This window comes from Ranitomeya variabilis, chromosome 2 (assembly GCF_051348905.1).
Source record: "Ranitomeya variabilis isolate aRanVar5 chromosome 2, aRanVar5.hap1, whole genome shotgun sequence".
NCBI lineage: Eukaryota > Metazoa > Chordata > Amphibia > Anura > Dendrobatidae > Ranitomeya > Ranitomeya variabilis.
Genome location: NC_135233.1, coordinates 642,341,348 through 642,363,095, shown reverse-complemented (window position 1 = coordinate 642,363,095; position 21,748 = coordinate 642,341,348). Strand labels below are relative to the sequence as shown.

The window sequence follows — 21,748 nt, the reverse complement described above, 5'->3', positions numbered from 1 at the left end:
TCTCCAGATTCGGGATCCAGCCCAGGGATCTTAATATCTCCAGGGTCTTTGTCACGTCCACCTCCAGACGGGGAGTAGATGGTGCCATGATGAGGAAGTCGTCTAAATATGGGACTATACATATTCCCTGGCGACGGATGAAGACCATGGCTTCTGCCATGATTTTTGTATAGACCCGCGGAGCTGAAGAGATGCCGAAGGGAAGGACGTTGAACTGGAAGTGTTTGATTTGCTGCCCCTGTGAGACTGCGAATCTGAGGAATTTCCTGTGTTCTGGGTGGATTGGTATATGGTAGTACGCATCCCTCAGATCCACCGTCGCCATTACCCAATTCTGTCCGTTGAGGGGAATCAATGATCTGATTGATTCCATCTTGAATCTTCTGTAGCGGACAGATTCGTTCAATGGTTTTAAGTTTTTAATGATTCTGTTTTTCCCCGACGGTTTTGTTACCAGAAAAAGACGTGAATAATGGCCACGTCCTTCCTCCAGTTTTGGTACCTGTGAGATCACATTTGACTGGAGCAGATTTTGTAGATCTCTTAGTAAGGAGTTTTGAAGGTGTGGGGTTTGTAGGGAGGTTATTTTCAAGTATTGTGGGGGAGGTCTCTCGAATTCTATTTTTAGTCCATCTCGTATGGTACGAAGGACCCATTGATTTGTGGAGATGGACTGCCACTGGGTGAAAGAGTGAGAGATGACCCCCGACCGGAGCAGCGTCACTGCTTATCTGGGGTCTGTTGAGTCTGGGGGACAAGGATGGCTTCTGCCCTTGCCTCCTTTGGGGTAACTCCATCTCCCTGTTTTGCCCTTTCCCCTATAATCCTTTTGTGAAGATGGGTCACGGAAGGGGGGTGGGGGGGTGGCGAAAAAAGCATTTCCTAAGATCTCTCTATTCAGGGAGCGATTTTCTTTTTATCTGCTGCCTTATCCAGGATATCGTCCAGAATAGGACCAAAAACATGATGGCCCTGGAAGGGGATGCTGCATAACTTGGACTTAGAGATGACGTCACCTCCCCAGGATTTAAGCCAGAATGCTCTCCTGGATGAGTTGGAGAGGACGGCCCCTTTTGCGGCCACGCGGACGGACTCAGCTGAAGCATCAGCTAGGAATCCTGTTGCTTTTTGCAGCAGGAGAAGGGAGTCTAGGATCTCCTCTCTTGGGGTGCCCTGTGCCAAATGATCCTCGAGCTTGCGTAACCAAATAAACAAGGATCTAGCTACGCACGTGGAGGCTATGTTGGTTTTTAATAGATTTGTGGAGGTGTCCCAGGACTTTCTTAGCAGGCTCTCTATCTTTCGATCCATTGGATCTTTGAGCTGCGAAGAGTCCTCAAATGGAAGGGCCGTTTTCTTAGTCACTCTGTGCACCTGTACATCAACTTTTGGGGTTTCCCATAAGGAGTTATCTCCGTCCAAGGGGAAACGGTTTTTCAGTTCTGAGGGGATGTTAAGACCTTTTTCAGGGAGACACCCCATTCATGAAGAATTAAATCCTGAATATTTTTATGTACAGGAAACCCCTTTTGATCTTTGGGCTTTAATCCTTCAAACATTTCGTCCTGTACAGTAAGCTTAACTTCTTCATCCTCCACCCCCATGGTGCCTCTTACTATGCTGATTAGGTCACCCATATCCTCAGAATTGAAGTAATACTTTTTGTACTCTGACGTGGGGGTGGAAGTGGAACCCTCATTCTCCCAAACGTCCTCCGAACCCGAGGATTGAATCTCCCCTGAGTTGAAGTCAGACTTTACTGGGGCCTTTTTCCTCTTTTTGGGAGGAGGTGGAAGAGGTACCGGAGTATGGGAGAGGCTGGCCATGGAAGACTGGACCTCCTGCTTGATTAGGGTTTTTATGCTATCCAGGAGAGAGGGCTGCTCAGCGCGTAGAACCTCATCTGTACAGGACTGGCAGAGCTTTTTCCCATATGTAGATGGGAGTCTGGTTGCACACCCTTTGCATTTGCGGCTGGCTTTTCTAGGATCAGATACCTTTTCTCCCTAAAAGAGAGAAAAAAGGTCTTAAGCCGCTTGAAAGTATATAATGGATAGCTGGGGCTAACCTGCTACTTACAGTAGGAGGGGGTACACTGGGTTCTGCAGATGCAGAGCAAGGGGGTTTGTCACCGTCCATGTCATGTCAGACAGGCCTTACCTGGTGGTCCCCTCCCGGATCTTTTAAAGAGGATCGTGGGTCAGCGTGTTCTGTGCTCCTCCTCCTCGTAGCCCAATTGGGGGGAGATCTTTCAAAAACACCCCGGAATGCTGCCCGGACGATGTAGGCCAAAAACCACCACAGGCGCTCCATCGTGGAACGCACAGGGAAGACCGGAAGTGACGCGCGCCCTACCCAGTGCGGACCGCCCGGGATGCAGCAGGAGGAGGAGGAAGCCGGGGGGCTACAGGAGGCCCCCGGCATGCACGTCACCACCCCGCTTTACCCCCAAAGGAGAGGCGGGAGGGTCCCGAGTCCTGAAGCCAGGAGACGGGAGCAGCACAAGAGGAGGAGAGGCAGGCCCCCGACCTCAGCTGCCCGGCTAGTGAAAGGTAAATGTGGAGCTCCGGTCGCCGGCCACGGCAGCCCCTTTAGATTCTCTTCATGCCCCATAGGGGACAGGAAAACACTGGTGGTTGTAGGAAGTGGAGGGGTATTTAACCTCTTTGTGTTCCTGTCCCCTATTAGGGCGGGGAAGACAACCTCCAAAGTGGCTGTCGTGGAAGGTGACTAGAGAAAAAGGAGTTCAAGTTGAAGGGTGGAAGGAGATATATGACCTAGTGAATAAGGTTCCTAAGTATTCAGAAGTACCCAGAAGGTGTTCTTAGGTTATCAAATGAGATTGAACCTCTCAACCTTTTTGTCAGAGCAGTGTGCTATTCGAAATTTGTTATATCTTTGATATACCAGGGTATATAAGTCATAGAATAGGGAGGCTTGTTTCCAGTGTGAAGCTATCAAACATCTTGCGGCCGTCAATATGTGTACACTTCCAACAGTTCTTTTGGATGTATTTTGTGAGAAAATATTAAAGGGGACCTGTCATTCCCCCCCCCCCCCCCCCCCCCCCCAGGCGTTTTTAACTAAAAGCCACCATGTGCAGCACTATTGCTGCATTCTGTCAAGGTGGCTCTTGTTTTTGGGGTCCCTTCGAACACTGAAATATTTGTTTTTATAATTTGCCCCTCATACCTGTAGTCTGTCTGGGGGGCATGTCTTTTCCCCCCGGACACAAACACCTCCCAGCCACTCCTCAGCCCCTCCGGGCGCCGCCTCTGCAGTCATTAACGTCCCCGGCACCTGCGCTGTAAGTAAGTTTGTGGGGGTTTTTTTGTTTGTTTCTTTTCCGGGCATGCGCAGTTTGCGCCACCCTTCGACTCCCATCACATGATGGGAACTTACAGCGCAGGCACCGAGGACGTTAATGACTGCAGAGGAGGCGGTGCACGGAGGGGCTGAGGGATGGCTGGGAGGCGTTTGTGTCCGGGGGGAAAAGACATGCACCCCGGAAAGACTACAGGTATGAGGGGCAAATTATAAAAACAAATATTTCAGTGTTGGAAGGGACCCCAAATAAAAGGGCCACCTTGACAGAATGCAGCATTAGTGCTGCATAAGGTGGCTTTTAGTTAAAAACTCCTGGGGGGGTGACAGGTTCCCTTTAAGTAAAAAGTGTTGACGGCACTAATGATAGATCTAAATCAAAGAACTCTTTAATCAAAGTTTGTACATTTGTCAATGGTCTTATCAGCAGTCCCAGAATACATGGAAAATTGATCCTGTTGGGAAGATACATCTCCAAAACAAGGGGTAGATGGAACCAATTTATGTAGAATCAGATGAGTGGAGGATCTTGTATTGGTTCTCTTTGAGATGCTGAAATCCCAGCCTTGTGTTTAATCCATTCATCATCTTGGAGGTGTCCATATATCCTTGTTGCTGGGTACTGTCTGACCTAGGATGTATTCATACAATCTTTAATGCAGCATCACCACTGCGGTCACGTTGCTCGCCCAAGGTGCCTGCTGAATCTTACAGCAGGGCATCGGAAGTCGTCTGCACGGTGCTGCCGCCATGCAGATCACTGATCAGCATCCGTTCTCACTGTTTTCAAGGACTTTTTTTTCTTTTTTTGTCCCTGTCTATTTTTCTTTCCCTGTGCACCACCTTTGTGTGTGTCCTACAGTCACCGAGCCGCTGATCACTGATTGGCACCCGTGCTCGCTTTTAGCAAGCTGTTTTGTTTTTTTTTAAATTCCCTTTTTGCATCACATCCGTGCGTGCATCATGCAGTCTGAGTGCTAGTCGGTGATGCAGATCACTTATCGGCCGCCGGTTGTTGTTTTTGTGTTTTGTGTGTGTGAAAAAAAAAAAAAATTTAAATTAGTTATTTGACTAGATTTGGGACAGTAAAAATATGCCGTAGTAATTGGCAACTACTACAGTGTTTTTTTTATTATTATTATTATTTTTTTTTTTTTTACTGAATTTAGTTAGGTTTAGTGTCAACGCGAAAAAAAAAAATTCACATCTGTGTGTGCGTCATACAGCTCTGTTCGGTGAAGCACATCTCTGATCGGCCCCCCGTTGTTGGTGTTTTTTTTTTTTTGTGTGTGGGAAAAAAAAAGAAGAAAAAATTGGATTAGTTGATACGACTAAATTAGGGACATTAAAAATATACCGTAGTAATTGCTAACTGCTACTCAATATAGTCCTTTTTGTTTCTTACTGACCACTGTTCACACTTTTAACATTTAACTAACACACACACCACACACTGACTCAATAAAATTTGGTACAAAAACACCGCATACTTGAAGCAAAAAATGTCCCAACCAACAATTTTTGGCACAAAATCGCCCTTCTTCATTTCTAACTGGACCTCTGAAAATGATGACGTTTTGGGGCCAGGTCCTGGAGCTTTGGCAATATTTTCATGTTGATGTTTTATACAACATTCCACTGTTCTTCATGGTTATGACATGTAAACGATTAGAAGCAATCCAAAAATGTTTGCGTTACGACAATAAAGCACCGTGTCCTCCCCGAGGTGACCCCAACTTTGACCGACTTTTCAATGTTCAGCCGGTCATTGATCGCTTCAGCAACAAGTTTGCTGATTTTAGAACAAGAGTCAAAATAAGCAAAATACAATTCCAGGGCTGAGCGAGGCTAGAGCCTCGCTCCCAAAATGAGTACATAAATGCAAAGTAATACATCAGCTAGTGGGATACTCCAATTATGGCAACACAAGAAAACGTGGAGTACAAGAATCCACCAAAATAAAACCAAAAAATCATTTATTAAGTTAACATAGCATACAGATAATACAAGCCAAATAATGTGGCACCAAAAAAGGGGGATAAGTACAGAGACATGCTGGCACAGCAGGAGAACCAAAATGGGAACAATAGAATAGCCAGGGGGGACTAAAATAGCACCTCAGTTAAATAGATGTATGTGAAACCATCAAAATAATAGGGGGTACATGGGAAGGGTTAATAGTAAATAGCATATAATTTATTCCATAAAAAGGCTACCTACCCACCGGTACCCCAAAGGTTGTTATTGCTCACCCATAATGACTGGTATTGACCATAGGTCCTCCTGACGAAACTCTTAAGTTAAGTTTGCTGATTTGTACGTTCCCTATAGAGATATCTGCGTCTACGAGTCCCTAATACATTTCAAGAGAAGGCTCAAATTCCGGCAATACCAGTAAGAGGGCCAGGTACGAAATTAAGCTGTACAAACTGAGAGTACCTCAGGGTGCGCTCACAAGTTTAGGGTTTATGAAGGGAAGGACACTCTGATTGAATCACCTGAAAGTCTCCCTGCCCTGAGAGCGAGTGGGAAAATTGTGTCGGATTTGGTGCGCCCATTGCTGGATCAAGGTTATCACCTCTATGTAGATAACTTTTATACCAGCATCCCACTCTTCGAGTCCCTCTCTGCATGAGCTACCACAGCATATGGTACTGTCTGCAAAAATCAGAGCTGCCTCCCTAGGACGCTAATTGGGCCGCTGCTCAGAAAGGGTGAGCGCAGAGCCCAATTTAGCGACTTCATGCAGGTGTAAAGTAACAGGACAAGAGGGATGTCCATTTTTCGACCACTATACATGGTTCTGGCTGCACCTGTGATGGTGTACTTCTACACAGGTCACTAAACCAGAATGTATTGGAGTACAACAAGAACATGGGGTGAGCTGATCTTTCTGATCAAGTCCTCCAGCCGTAGAGTGACCTGAGAAAAGCCAAGGTGTAGTACGAGAAGCTGGATGTGCACATTGTACAGATGGCAGTGTATAACGCTTTTGTGCAGCATGATGTGCAGGCCAGACAGGTACTTACCTTCAGTTCCAGGATGTAGTGATCAAGGCCCTAATCTTTGGAGATTAGGAAGGAGCGGGCCCCAGTACTTCCGCAACTGAAGGTGCTTGCATCGTAGCAGGCCAACAATTCACCAGTGAGGTCATTTAAGCTATAACCAAAAGAAGGTCGCAAAAGAGGTGCTGAGTGTGTTAACAGAGGGGTGATATGCAAAGACACCACTTATCAATGCGACACCTGCCTCGACCATCCTGGCCTGTGTATAACAGAATGCTTCAAACTGTATTACACATCCATGGACTACTAAATTTCTAGAATGAACAAAAAAATGGACGTAACAACTTATAAAAAGCGGAAATCTGAATCCCAACATTTACCATGAATAGAAATGGCATGTACGTCCTGAAATTGAATGACAGACCATTCGAGAATATGAAAACCAAAGAAACACTGGACATGGATTATAACACAAAAGTAAAGGGAGGGGCACCAATAAAGATGAGATAAAATGCCTTTATTGGAGGTGAATGGCGCCAAAAAAAAATTCTGACTTGCACAACCCACGTATGCCAACCTCATGCACTCTATACTACTCGCTTATGCCACATTGTTACACTCTGCACTACTCACGTATGCCGCTATATTATAAGATTTGCATACCATGAAACACTAGATCAATTCCAATATAGGATCGCTTGTGGATTGTTTCTACTGTTTAGGCACATCGCAGACCATTCCATCAAAATCCTTCCTTTCCAAGCCCTGCCTTGCGCCTAAACATTAGTTTTCTCCCGTCCCACATATATGGTATTAACATACTCAGGAGAAATTGCAGAACAAATTTGGGGGTCCATTTTCTCCTTTTACCCTTTGTGTAAATAAAAAAAAAATTGGGTTAAAAACATTTTTGTGTAAGAGGTAATTGTTTTTTTCCTCTTTTTCACAGCTCAGTGTTATAAATGTATGTGAAGCACCTGGGGGGGGGTTTAAAGGTGCTCACCACACATCTACATAATTCCTTTTGGGGTCTATTTTCGAAAATACGGTCACTTGTGGGGGGTTTCCACTGTTTAGGCACATCAGGGGCTCTCCAAACGCAACATGGTGTCTTCTCTCGATTCGAGTCAATTTTGAGTTCAAAAAGTCAAACTGTGCTCCTTTCTTTCCAAACCCTGCTGTGTGCCCAAATAGTAGATTTCCTCCATGTATGGGTTATCGGTGTACTTAGCAGAAAATGGACCCTAAAAAATTGTTGGGCAATTTCTCCCGTCACCTATGTGAAAATTTTTTAAAAATATTTAACCCCTTCATGACTGGAGCTTTTTTTCGGTTTTGCATTTTCGTTTTTCGCTCCCTTTCTTTCCAGAGCCATAAGTTTTTTGTTTTTTTTTCATTTTGTCAATATGGCCATGTGAGGGCTTATTTTTTGCAGGACGAGTTGTACTTTTGAACGATACCATTGGTTTTACCATGTGATGTAACAGAAATTGGCAAAAAAAATAAATTCCAAGTGCGGTGAAATTGCAATTGTTTTTTGTTTGGCTTTTTTGATAGGTTCACTAAATGTTAAAACTGACATGCCATTATGATTTTCCAGGTCATTATGAGTTCATAGACACCAAACATGTCTAGGTTCTTTTTTTCATCTAAGTGGTGAAAAAAAAAAAAAAAAAAAAATTGCGCCATTTTCCAAGACCCTTAGCGTTTCCATTTTTCGTGATCTCGGGTTGGTGAGGGCTTATTTTTTGCGTGCCGAGCTGACGTTTTTAAAGGAAACCTGTCCACAGATTTTGCCTCTATAAGATGTGGCCACTGCCTTTCAGGGCTTATCTACAGCATTCTATAATGCGGGTCAGATCGGGGGCTTATTTACCACATTATAGAATGCTGTAGATAAGCCCTGAAAGGCAGCGGCCACATCTTATAGCGGCACAATCTGCTGACAGGTTCCCTTTTAATGATACCATTTTCGTGCAGATACGATCGTTTGATTGCCCGTTATTGAATTTTAATGCAATGCAAAAAAAACCTAATTCTGGCGGGGTTTTTTTGTTTTGTTTTTTTTATCGCTACGCCTTTTACTAATCTGGTTAATCCTTTTTTTTTTTTTTTTTTTTTTTAATTGATCGGGCGATTCTGAACGCAGTGATACAAAATATGTGAATGTTTGATTTTATTTTTGTTTTATTTTGAATGGGGTGAAAGGAGGGTGATTTGAACTTTTATTGGGGTTTTTTTTTCATATTTTTGAACTTTTTTTTTTGTTTTTGTTTTTTATTGTTTTTATACTTTTGGCATGCTTCATTAGCCTCCACGGGAGGCTAGAAGCTGCCACAACTTGATTGGCTCTGCTACATAGAAGCGATGCTGTTAAATGGTGCTGTCAGTTTGACAGCGGCATTTGACTAGTTAATAGCTGCAGGCGGATCGCGAGTCCGCCCGCGGCTATTGCGGGCACATGCCAGCTGTTCAAAACAGCTGACATGTCCTGGCTTTGAGGTGGGCTCACCACTGGAGCCCACATCAAAGCGGGGGGATACTGACATTGGATGTACTATCTCATCTGATGTCAGTAAGGGGTTAAAGTAAAATTTTTGTGAAAAAAAGTTAATGTTCGTTTTTGTGTTGTTTTTTTTTCTTCCACATTGCTTCAGCTTCTGTGAAGCACTTGAACTGTTAATAAACTTCTTGAATGTGATTTTTAGAGCACCTTGAGGGGTGCAGTTTTTAGAATGGTGTCACTTTTGAGTATTTTCTGTCATGTAGACCCCTCAAAGTGGCTTCAAATATAATGTGGTCCCTAAAAAAAAAAAAAAACATCTTCGCTGGTCAGCGTTTAGTCCGTTTATAACTCAACAAAAATGTTTTTTAAAATTGTGCTAATGTAAAGTAGACATGTGGGAAATGTTATTTATTAACTGTTTTGTGTGACATAACTTTCTGGTTTAAGGGCATAAGAATTGAAAGTTTGATAATTGTGAAATTTTCTAAAATTTTGAAAAATTTAAATTTTTTTTACACAAATAAACACAAGTCATATCAAACAAATTTTACCCCTATTCTGAAGTACAATATTTCACGAAAAAACATTCTCCGAATCAGTGGAATCTGTTGAAGTGTTCCAGATTTGTTACCCTATAAAGTGAAACTGGTCAGAATTGTAAAATTTGGCCGCGTCATGAAGGTGAAAACAGGCTTGAGGGGTGAAGGGGTTAATATTATTGACTGGTATTTTATTTTAGAACATTTGCACAAGTTGTTGTTTTGCTTCTACATGTGAATTTGTGGACTTGTGTTTTTATTCCAACGTTGGTGGATTCCAATGTAGGCCAACACTAATAATTCTCCTTTTTCTCACTAGGTGACTTTGAAAAAGGAGTTGACCATTTAACAAATGCCATTGCCGTCTGTGGACAACCTCAACAGTTACTTCAGGTTTTGCAGCAGACTTTACCACCACAAGTCTTTCAAATGCTTCTGACCAAATTACCTACAATCAGTCAGGTAAATGCCTTTCTGCTGGTATTGACAATCAATACGCCAGGCATTCTTTCTTTATCGAAGTTGCTGCTTTCAGATTATGGCTGTAGTTATATATTGAACAACCAAAACATGAAATCCAGGTGAAGTGAATGGAAATGAGATGGGAAGTAGAGGGTGATATATTTTAGGCATTAATTGAACAGTCAGTTTTTGAAGTTGATGTGCTGAAAGCAAAAATGGGCAAGTGTAGATATTTGTGCAACTTTTTTTTATATCAGCCAAATTGTGATGTTAAAGACTGTCAGTGTCTCCAAAGTGGCTCATGGAAGGACAACCATAGGATTAATTATGAATGCACAATCTCAGGCAGGCACATGGGCAGGTGAGCATCGAAAATAAACCATGGAGCAGTGGGAGAAGGTGGCTTGACCTGGTCTTATCAGTCATATTTTCTTGTACATGATGTGGATGGCCAGATGCACTATAGGAAGAAGCAAGCCATTGGAAGGCTGCGTAAGGTAGCGTATTTTGTTGAATATATATATATATATATATATATATATATATATATATATATATATATATATATAAAATATATATATATATATAAAATATATATATATATATATATATATATATATATATATATATATATATATATATATATATATATATATATATATATAAAATATATACTAGATGGTGGCCCGATTCTAACGCATCGGGTATTCTAGAATATGCATGTCCACGTAGTATATTGCCCAGCTACATAGTATATTGCCCAGCGACGTAGTATATTGCCCTGCCACGTAGTGTATTGCCCAGCTACCTAGTATACAGCACAGCTACGTAGTATATTGCACAGAGCCACGTAGTATATTGCCCAGTCACGTAGTATATTGCCCAGCGACGTAGTATATTGCCCTGCCACGTAGTGTATTGCCCAGCTACCTAGTATACAGCACAGCTACGTAGTATATTGCACAGAGCCATATAGTATATTGCACAGCTTTGTAGTATATTGCCCAGCCTTGTAGCATATTGTCCAGCCACGTAGTATATTGCCCAGCCTTGTAGTATACAGCAGAGCCACGTAGGATATTGCCCAGTGACGTAGTACATTACCGAGGCACGTATGTGACAGGTCCAAAAAAGAAAAAATAAACATACTCACCTAACGATCCGAGGGCCCCTTGTAGTGTATCATACTCACCATTCTTGTCACTGCTCCTCCGCGTCCCGCCTCTCCTCTTCGTGGGATCCTGTGCAGATGGTAGTGCTCGGCTTCAGGAAAATGGCCGCGGGATGCCGCGCGTGCGCAGATCGAGATCGCGGCGGCCATTTTCCTGAAGCCGAGTTCCATTGCAAGTGCCAGGGCTGGTGGGAGCAGGACCTATGAAGACGTCGCGGTCACATGACCGTGACGTCACGGAAGGTCCTTGCCGCACACCAGCCCTGGGACGGGACCTCACCGCAAGCTGACGGTTGTAATGGAGCGGTCCGGGGAGCGTGGCGAGGAGCGAGAAAGGCAGCGGAGGGTGAGTATAGCAGGTTTTTTTTTTTATTTATTATTTTTAACATTACATTTTGTACTATTGATGCCGCATAGGCAGCGTCAATAGTACAAAGTTGGGGACACACAGGGTTAATAGCAGCGGTAACGGAGTGCGTTACCCGCGGCATAACGCGGTCCGTTACCGCCGGCATTAACCCTGTGTGAGCGGTGCATGCGGGCGCCGGGCAGTGAGTGCGGGGAGTAAGGAGCGGCCATTTTTTTCTGGACTGTGCGCGTCGCTGATTGGTCGCGGCAGCCATGACAGGCAGCTGCCGAGACCAATCAGCGAACGAATAACGGTGACAGAAGGACAGACGGAAGTTACCCTTAGACAAATATATATATATATATATATATTTTTTTTTTTCATGTTTTTTTGTTACAGATTTTCCCCTATTCATTAGTGAAATCTGCAGCACAGACGCTGCAATAATTGTCATCCTGCAGATTCAAATCAGCAAGTGGAAAAAAACTAAACAAAAACAGTGTCTGTTTTAGACTTGAGGACTCTTAATCACTTTTGTTGGTACTAAGGCTTTGTTACGTATCTGCACAAACAGTGCTGCCGCAAGGTACATTGCAAGCTACACCTAATGCAGCAGCCTCTTTATGCAGGATAATGCGCCCTGCACAATGACGGTGTTTACTTGACCTTCAGATTCTCCACATCTCAATCCATTAGACTCTAATTAGGCTCTAATGGTTAGAGCATCAGTGGGATAGGCTGGAGAAAAAAAATGTTGAAGAATATAAGTGATCTGCTGCTAGCGTCTTGATGCAAGATACCGTAGAACTTTCAGTGGTCCTGTGCTTCCAGAATCACAGATGTTCTATTGGCACAATGGGGTTTTAATGCTATGACTGATCTGTGTATTTTGAGCTACAGAGTGACACCCAGAATTACTGTTGCCATTTATGTTTGACATCCTGGCTACAGGGCTGCAGTGGCATATAAATACTTACCGTATATATTGTCTTGGTTAAATCAGTATTTTTAATTTTTTTTTACCCAAATGTTTAAAATGGATCGGTACTTTCAAGACACTGTGCATAAGTTAACACATCACAGTGGAACACAAGAATCTTTGCAATATATGTTATTAGAGAAATCTGTTTCCTTCTCCACTTACTAGTCACATCTTCCTCTCCCACTGCCTCCTGAACTTTTCATCCACTATGGGGTGGGGGAAGAGAATCAGCTCAAATTCATTTTGCTCAGACAAGGCTAATGCTCACTGTGGTGTCATATGACAGCCCATTGTAGTCTATGGAGAGGGGAGGTGGAGTGCGTAAACAGGCAGGAGACACAGGAAGATTGTGCTGAGCTCTCTGTCAAGCTTTTTATCTCACTTCAGAGCTTGATTCGCACCCAGACAGCTCAGGACTATTGTATATTTCCGCCATGCTGCTGCTTGATTCGAGAGCTAAAATAAAGCAGAAATCTATTTCTGTGTGATGGGATTAGTTTGTATGATGTCTCCTATACACCTCCTTCCAGCTCAGAGAGTATAGTAAAGAGAGAGACTGCAGAGGGGAAAACTGGTGAAAATGCAAGGTGCACATCAATAATGGCCAGATAATTTGTTACTCTTCATGTACACATGTGAAAGCTTATTCTAACAAGTTACATTAAAGTACGGTTACACTTGAAGCAATTAATTGTATTTTTTTTTGTTTTGTCTTTCAGAGGATTGGAAGTTCTCAGAGTCTGACTGAAGATGATGTGGAATAAAATGTCTGCATGAGTTACTGTAGACAGAGTTTAGTTGTATTGCATTAAAATGTATTACTGAACATGCCATTACTAATAACAGCAAAACAACTGTATTTTATAATTGTTCTGTTACTATGCTTTAGTTTCTTTGATGTCCAAACATTTGTACAATAGAAATATTGTTAAACTCGTTTTTGTTTTTGGTTGATATAAAAGGATGATTTGAAAAGAACTAGCTTGCCCTGAGAAAACAATTTGTTTTACCTTTTATGCAATAGTCATTTGTAATATTCTGTACTAAATAACAGCACCGCTTTTAATTTGAATATGTAATTGCTATACAATGTGAAAGATCTGTTAATTCATTTACACTTGCTTCCTTTTTCCAACATCTGTCATCATTCTATAGGTATAAGAGAAAATGGTGGACACTTTTTTTTTTTTTTTTTTTAAAGAAGCACTCCCATTAAAATTTGAATCCTCTTAATATAGTGCAATCATCATATCATTCTATTACACAGTACTGTGTGCTTAAAATGACTCGTTTTTCATTTCTACCCAGTTATTTTATTTTCTCTGCTGTGTGCAGAAACAGGAAGTCTTTTGACTCTTTCCCCTCTTCAACTCCTGACCCAGGTGCTTCATTCCTCCCCCTGCCATAGACTTACAGTGACTCAAAACTTGTGCAGAGAAAATTGACCTCCTGTTTCTACATAGAGGCTACAAGGATTTAACTAATCCACACAGACACAATGTCTTTATGGCAAACAGTTTTATTACAGTTCATAAATCTTTAGCAAACGAACAGAAAACATCCTCTTCTCCTGCATCAGAGGATGTGACAAAAGTAAGCCAAAACAGTCCATACTGCAAAATGATGTCCAACAATGCAGACTTCCTCGTATGGACTACAGTCAACACTTTGTCTCTAGCGGAGACTCAACATGGAAAGTGTTTACTGCAGTTAACTTCTAGACACCATTGAAGCAACTCTGTTGTCTTTTATGTGAGCTGCATAACCTTAATTGGAGATATGGGAGCAGCCAGTCCCACCCAGCTCTTTTAGCTGCTCCTAAGTCCCAGATGCAAAAATCTGTTCTTTTAAAATACACTGCTCAAAAAAGTAAAGGGAACACTTAAACAGAATATAACTTCAAGTAAATCAATCTTTTGTGAAATCAAAATGTCCAATTAGGAATCAATACTGTTTGACAATCAATTTCACGTGCTGTTGTGCAAATGGAATGGACAACAGATGGAAATTATTGGCAATTATCAAGACACACACAATAAAGGAGTGGTTCTGCAGGTAGGGACCACATCTCAGTACCAATGCTTTCTGGCTGATGTTTTGGTCACTTTTGAATGTTAGTTGTGCTTTCACACTCGTGGTATCATGAGACGGACTCTAAAACCCACACAAGTGGCTCAGGTAGTGCAGCTCATCCAGGATGCCACATCAATGCAATTTGTGGCAAGCAGGTTTGCTGTGTCTGTCAGTGTAGTGTCCAGAGGCTGGAGGCGCTACCAGGAGACAGGCCAGTACAGCAGGAGGCGTGGAGGGGGCTGTAGGAGGGCAACAACCCAGCTACCTCAGCCTTTGTGCAAGGAGGAACAGGAAGAGCACTGCCAGAGCCCTGCAAAATGGCCTCCAGCAGGCCACAAATGTGCATGTGTCTGCACAAACGGTTTGAAACCGACTCCATGAGGATGATCTGAGTGCCCGACGTCTACAGATGGGGGTTGTGCTCACAGCCCAACACCGTGCAGGACGTTTGGCATTTGCCACAGAACACCAGGATTGGCAAATTCGTCACTGGCGCCCTGTGCTCTTCACAGATGAAAGCAGGTTCACACTGAGCACATGTGACAGAGTCTGGAGATGCCGTGGAGAGAGATCTGCTGCCAGCAACATCCTGCAGCATGACCGGTTTTGCAGTAGGTCAGTATTGGTGTGGGTTGTCATTTCTTTGGAGGGCCGCACAGCCCTCCATGTGCTCACCAGAGTTAGCCTGACTGCCATTAGGTACCGAGATGAGATCCTCAGACCCCACGTGATACCATATGCTGGTGCGGTTGGCCCTGGGTTCCTCCTAATGCAGTACAATGCCAGACCTCGTGGCTGGAGTGTGTCAGCAGTTCCTGCAAGATGAAGGCATTGAAGCTATTGACTGGCCTGTCCGTTTCCCAGATCTGAATCTGATTGAACACATCTGGGACATCATGTCTTGCACCATCCACCAACGTCACGTGGCACCACAGACTGTCCAGAAATTGGCGGATGCTTTAGTCCAGGTCTGGGAGGAGATCCCTCATGAGACCATCCGCCACCTCATCAGGAGCATGTCCAGGCATTGTATGGAGTTCATACAGGCATGTGGAGGCCACACACTCACACACTACTGAGCATCATTTCCTTGTTTTGAGGCATTTTCACTGAAGTTGGATCAGCCTGTAATTTGATTTTCCACTTTGATTTTGAGTATCGTTCCAAATCCAGGCCTCCATTGGTTAATAAATTTGATTTCCATTGATGATTTTGTTGTCAGCACATTCAGCTTTGTACAGAAGAAAGTATTCAATGAGAATATTTCAATCATTCAGATCTAGGATGTGTTATTTGAGTGTTTCCTTTATTTTGTTTGAGCAGTGTACATTGCAGCAATCTAATTTAGCTGGAGCCTTTTGTCACGATAATGTGAATATGCCATGTTTGAGTATCTACTAGTGATGGGCGAGCACTATAATGCTCGGGTCGAGCAAATTGGAATACTCGGGTACTCGGCCAGAACAACGAGCCCAATGTAAGTCTATGAGAGACCCAAGTATTGTTACCGTGATTCCCCCCAAGGGTCTTTTTAAGGTCTAAAAACGTCTGAAAATGATGGAAACACTGCTCAAATGACACAGGAACCTCATGGGGATCGCCTCTGGAAGCATTCCTGACTCCTAGTTCACAGCTTTAATCAATTTTTTCCAAGATTCATGCCATTTTTCCCGGTACCACAAAATACACAAAACAAAACAAAAACGGATTTTGCTGGGAAATATGTCAAGGTACATCCTTTGCAGGTGAATGACTTGCCTGTAAGGCCAAATATTTAACCCCAGACCGAAAATTTCCTCCCTCACTTGGGCTTAGTTCAGACGCAGCATTTTTAAAGCGTTTTTCAAGTTTAACATTGCTTTCAACCACTACAAATGCATTCACTGGGAAATGTCGTTGTAACATTTAACACCCCTAGCTGGCCATGTGGTGTGTGACACATAAGCAGACCCATCTTGTTTCATTTACGAAGGAGGGACTCTTAAAGTCACTGAGCCTATTTTTATTGGTGCATCTGGCGGCATTAATCTTCTTAAAGGACCATTATGAAACACTGGGTCTCCTAAGCTGTTGTAGCCTATGCTGTGAGTGGATGGACTGCCAAGAATTACGACGCACCACAATACCCCTGTCATAAGATGTCCAGGGGGAATTCCTGAAAAAGTGTTGCATTGAATTCAAGGCCTGCCCTGCTAAGATCAATTCATATGCACCCCAATAAGCCTTTGAACCCACATAGTGGATGTGCCCATGAAAATCCACTTCACAATATGCATTTTGTACTCCGTACTCCTTTGTTTTACACATTGGCAGCAAGGCCAGCCCTGCTGCATAGTCAGTCATCTGCACCACATTAGGCCTTGGAACCCACATACTGGATGTGCCCATGAAAATCCACTTCACAATATGCATTTTATACTCCCATACTCCTTTGTTTTACACATTGGCAGCAAGGCCAGCCCTGCTGCATAGTCAGTTATATGCACCCCATTAGGCCTTGGAACCCACATACTGGATGGGCCCATGAAAATCCACTCGTATTTTTTAATGATATGATGGTTCCCTCTTTGCAGAATTATTTACAGGAGAATTTGGCAATTGTGTTTGCCATGTTTTTAACACTAAGGGCTCTTTTCCATTTGCGAGAAACACGTCCGTGTCTTGCATGTGAAAACCAAGCTCTGGCGCCGGCACTTTGGAGCGGAGCGTGCAGCCTCATGTGTTGCTATGCGGCCGCACGCTCCGCTCTGGAGTGCCGGCGCCAGAGCTTGGTTTTCACATACGAGACACGGACGTGTTTCTCGCAAATGGAAAAGAGCCCTGAGGTTCAGATACGGCTTTTAAAAAAGGCTAATTCTTGCAATACAAAGCAATTTCATTGCAAACTACAAAATTCAAGAAATATTAAGATTGAATAGTGTGAGTGCATACATTTTTGTATACACTCACCGGCCACTTTATTAGGTACACCATGCTAGTAACGGGTTGGACCCCCTTTTGCCTTCAGAACTGCCTCAATTCTTCGTGGCATAGATTCAACAAGGTGCTGGAAGCATTCCTCAGAGATTTTGGTCCATATTGACATGATGGCATCACACAGTTGCTGCAGATTTGTCGGCTGCACATCCCAAAGATGCTCCATACAAGGCAGGATGGATCCATGCTTTCATGTTGTTTACGCCAAATTCTGACTCTACCATCCGAATGTCGCAGCAGAAATCGAGACTCATCAGACCAAGCAACGTTTTTCCAATCTTGTACTGTCCAATTTCGATGAGCTTGTACAAATTGTAGCCTCAGTTTCCTGTTCTTAGCTGAAAGGAGTGGTACCCGGTGTGGTCTTCTGCTGCTGTAGCCCATCTGCCTCAAAGTTCGACGCACTGTGCGTTCAGAGATGCTCTTAGGCCTACCTTGGTTGTAACGGGTGGCGGTTTGAGTCACTGTTGCCTTTCTATCAGCTCGAACCAGTCTGCCCATTCTCCTCTGACCTCTGGCATCAACAAGGCATTTCCGCCCACAGAACTGCCGCTCACTGGATTTTTTTTCTTTTTCGGACCATTCTCTGTAAACCCTAGAGATGGTTGTGCGTGAAAATCCCAGTAGATCAGCAGTTTCTGAAATACTCAGACCAGCCCTTCTGGCACCAACAACCATGCCACGTTCAAAGGCACTCAAATCACCTTTCTTCCCCATACTGATGCTCGGTTTGAACTGCAGGAGATTGTCTTGACCATGTCTACATGCCTAAATGCACTGAGTTGCCGCCATGTGATTGGCTGATTAGAAATTAAGTGTTAACAAGAAGTTGGACAGGTGTACCTAATAAAGTGGCCAGTGAGTGTATGTTAACAATAACATACAAAAGTTAAGTACATATAAGGATTACATAAATATACTGATTACGTATATATGAAGATTAACTTCATACAGTCTACTTAGATCATTACCAAGAGGCTTTTAAATATCCGTCTGGAATATCTAAGAAGCAACACCAAGACAGAGAACCCCTGGGAGATTACCTGCACTGCATGGGCATCCCCAATTATGCAGGTATCAGCACACTATACATGTACAGGTACCCCAGTTTTGGCATCTGTCTTAGTCATGTTTCTCTGGTCTTATATAGTGATTTACACTATGTAGTAACTCTAGTTTCACCCAGACCTTCAAGTGGCCACTTTTTAAGGTTGGATGAAACTGAAATATCATGGACTCATCAGACGAGGGGCCATAAACCCCTATAAAATAAAAGCCACAAGGATTTAGATCAAACCACCATAGGCAGAGTTTCAGTAAACCTTAATGTTTTACAATGACAAACAGCAAACATATAGAGGCTTCGAACTGTTTGTGAAGTGAGTAAACAAACATTTATCAAGATTGTGTCACTATGAGCATTGTCTGTCACATCTGTTAATGTTTTACAAGACATGCAGCTATGTGATTGAATGCATTCGGTGTATAGTATTTCAATCTTGTTTACAAATCGCCATTTGTATATTCGCCATTTGTACATTTGAGGCAGCCAAAGTTATGGCTCTCAAGGAGAGAAACTAATATAGTGTACAAAGCTATATTTTTACTGAACTACTGAGACAAGTTAACAGCATTGCTTTATCAAATTTATATGAAGTGTATTGTGTCCAATTTGAGCAACCAGGCAACACAAAAAGGAGCTTTTCAAGTGAGCTCTTACAGGTACACCAATGTGAAGTGTTTGCCATCAAGGATGTGGTTTCACCAACGTTTTTAAAAACATACTATTGCCATCACAGCCCCCTTTGCCCAAACTTCACAGGCCTATAATAGTACAAAGCATGTTCACCCAGGTCATGTCGTCGGAGATAAGGAAGAGACATTGCAGGAAACAGTTAAGAATTATGGCCAATGTAGTGGTGTGGGTCTCTGAGACTTGTAATGCAGTGCATGATCTGCCAAACAATTCCCCAATGGGGGTACCTTTTTTAAAAAATACACTAGTGCTATCGCATGCCCCTAGCCCAAACTTCAACGGCCTATAACAGTACTGAGCACGTTCACCCTGGTGATCTAGTGGCAGGTACATTTTAGATTGCAGAAGACTGAGTTAAGAAGTCGGCCCAATGGAATGTCATGCCCAATTCCCCAATGTGGGGTCCATTTTTAAAAAAAATAAGAGTGCCATCACAGCCTCCTTGCCCAAAATGCACCGTACAGAGCATGTTAACCCTGTTGATCTAGTGGCAGTTAAAGGACACATTGCAGGAGACAGAATGAAGAAGTAGGCCCAATGTAATGTCATGCCCAATTCCCCAATGTGGGGTCCATTTAAAAAAAAATAAGAGTGCCATCACAGTCCCCTTGCCCAAAATTCCCTGGACTATAACAGTACAGAGCACCTTCACCCTGGTGATCTACTGGCAGGTACATGACAGATTGCAGGAGACAGAGTTAAGAAGTAGGTCCAATGTAATGTCATGCCCAATTCCCCAATGTAAAATCCTTTTTTTTTTTTTATAAAAGTGCAATCACAGCCCCCTTGGCCAAAATGCACCGTACAGAGCACGTTCACCCTGGTGATCTAGTGGCAGGTACATTTTAGATTGCAGGAGACCGAGTTAAGAAGTCGGCCCAATGTAATGTCATGCCCAATTCACCAATGTAAAATCCTTTTTTTTAAAAATAAAAAGAGTGCCATCACAGCACCCTTGGCCAAAATGCACCGTACAGACCACGTTCCCCCTGATGATATAGTGGTTCTGGATGAGCAGGAGGAGGATAAGAACAAACAGACCAAATCTGGAAGCGTATACCCATGTGTGGTTGTGAAGAGGTGCATGAGAATACACCTCCCCAAAAGAGAGACTGTATTTGAGGTTATGTTTCGCTGTTTTCACTTGGTGGTGTACAGAAGTCTTTCCCAATCCAGGCCTTGTTCATTTTTATAAGAGTCAGCCTGTCAGCATTTTCAGTTCACAGGCGGATGCGCTTATCTGTTATAATTCCACCAGCGGCACTAACAACCCTCTGACAGAACGCTAGCAGCAGGGCAGGCCAGGACCTCCAAGGCGTAGAGAGCCAGTTCATGCCACGTGTCCAGTTTGGATACCCAATAATTAAAAGGCACAGAGGAATCACGGAGGACGTTTGTACGATCTGCAAGGTACTCCCTCACCATCTTCCCAAACATTGCACTTCTTGTGACAGCACCCCTTGTCTCTGTGCCGCCACGATGAGAAAACTGTCCCAGAACTTGGCCATTGTTCCCCTGCCTGAGCTGGATTGTACTTCTGTCTCTCCCTTGGAGTCCTTGGTTGTACAACAAACTCTGACGTCTGCTGCCAGCGTTCTCACATGGGAATTTTCTAAGTAATTCCGCTACAAGGGCCCTGTGGTACTGCAACATTTTAGTACACCTCTCTGCCTCAGGCAGAATAGATTGAAAGTTCTCCTTGTAGCGTGGGTCTAGAAGTGTCACCAACCAGTAATGAGTGTCACCCAAAATTTTGATAATCCGAGGGTCACGTGAAATGCAGCGCAACATAAAGTCAGCCATGCGTGCCAGACTGCTAACAGGCAAGACTTCCATGTCCTCACCAACAGGACGACTGACCATGCTGTCCTCTCCATCCCCGCTGAACAGAAGCTAATACAGATGTGTTTGTAGTACCGTCTATAGCGCATGAAAGTAGCTCCTGTTCCTCCTCATTGCCTACCAATCCACATTGAGAAGACATGAGGCTGGGCTGAGTGTAATCCCCCTGTATGTTTCCTTGCTCCATGTCCTCGTGCTCCGCCTGCAATGCATTCTCTTTGATTGTGAGCAGAGTTTTTCAAAATGCTGAGAAGCGGGATGGTGATGCTAATTATGGCATCATCACCGCTAACCATCTTGCTGCAGTCCTCAAAGTTTTGGAGGATGTTTCATATGTCTGACATCCATGTCCACTCCTGAGGTCTTATGTGTGGATTCTGACCTGAAATTCGACTGCCTTGTTGATGTTGGTAGTCAACAACGGCCCTCTTCTCACAAATCCTTTCCAACATATGCAGCGTAGAGTTCCAGCGCGTGGGAACATCACACAACAGTCGGTGAGCTGGAAGCTGAAAAGGCTGCTGAAGCACGGCAAGGGGGGCTGAAGCTGTAGCTGACTTTCTAAAATGGGCAGACAGACGGCGTACTTTCACTAGCAGATCCGGCAGCTCTGGGTAGCTTTTCAGAAAATGTTGAACCATGAAGTTAAGCACATGGGCCAAGCAAGGTACATGTGTGAGCTCACCTTGCCTCAGAGCCGCCACCAGGTTATAGCCATTGTCACACACAACCATGCCTGGCTATAGGTTCAGCGGTGTTATCC

At 43.5% G+C, this 21,748-nt stretch overlaps 1 protein-coding gene across 2 annotated transcripts in view; it reads left to right on the top strand.

Annotated features, from left to right (window-relative positions):
* The window catches only part of TOMM20 (translocase of outer mitochondrial membrane 20), a 41,022-nt gene extending 27,498 nt beyond the window's left edge, over positions 1-13,524 (top strand). For both annotated transcript variants that reach the window (XM_077289123.1, XM_077289122.1), the window contains exons 4-5: positions 9,694-9,836; positions 13,058-13,524. In XM_077289123.1, the coding sequence (XP_077145238.1) occupies positions 9,694-9,836; positions 13,058-13,102 (188 nt within the window). In that variant the 3' untranslated portion in view covers positions 13,103-13,524. The remainder of the gene's footprint in view (positions 1-9,693; positions 9,837-13,057) is intronic.
* The last annotated feature ends 8,224 nt before the right edge of the window (positions 13,525-21,748 follow it).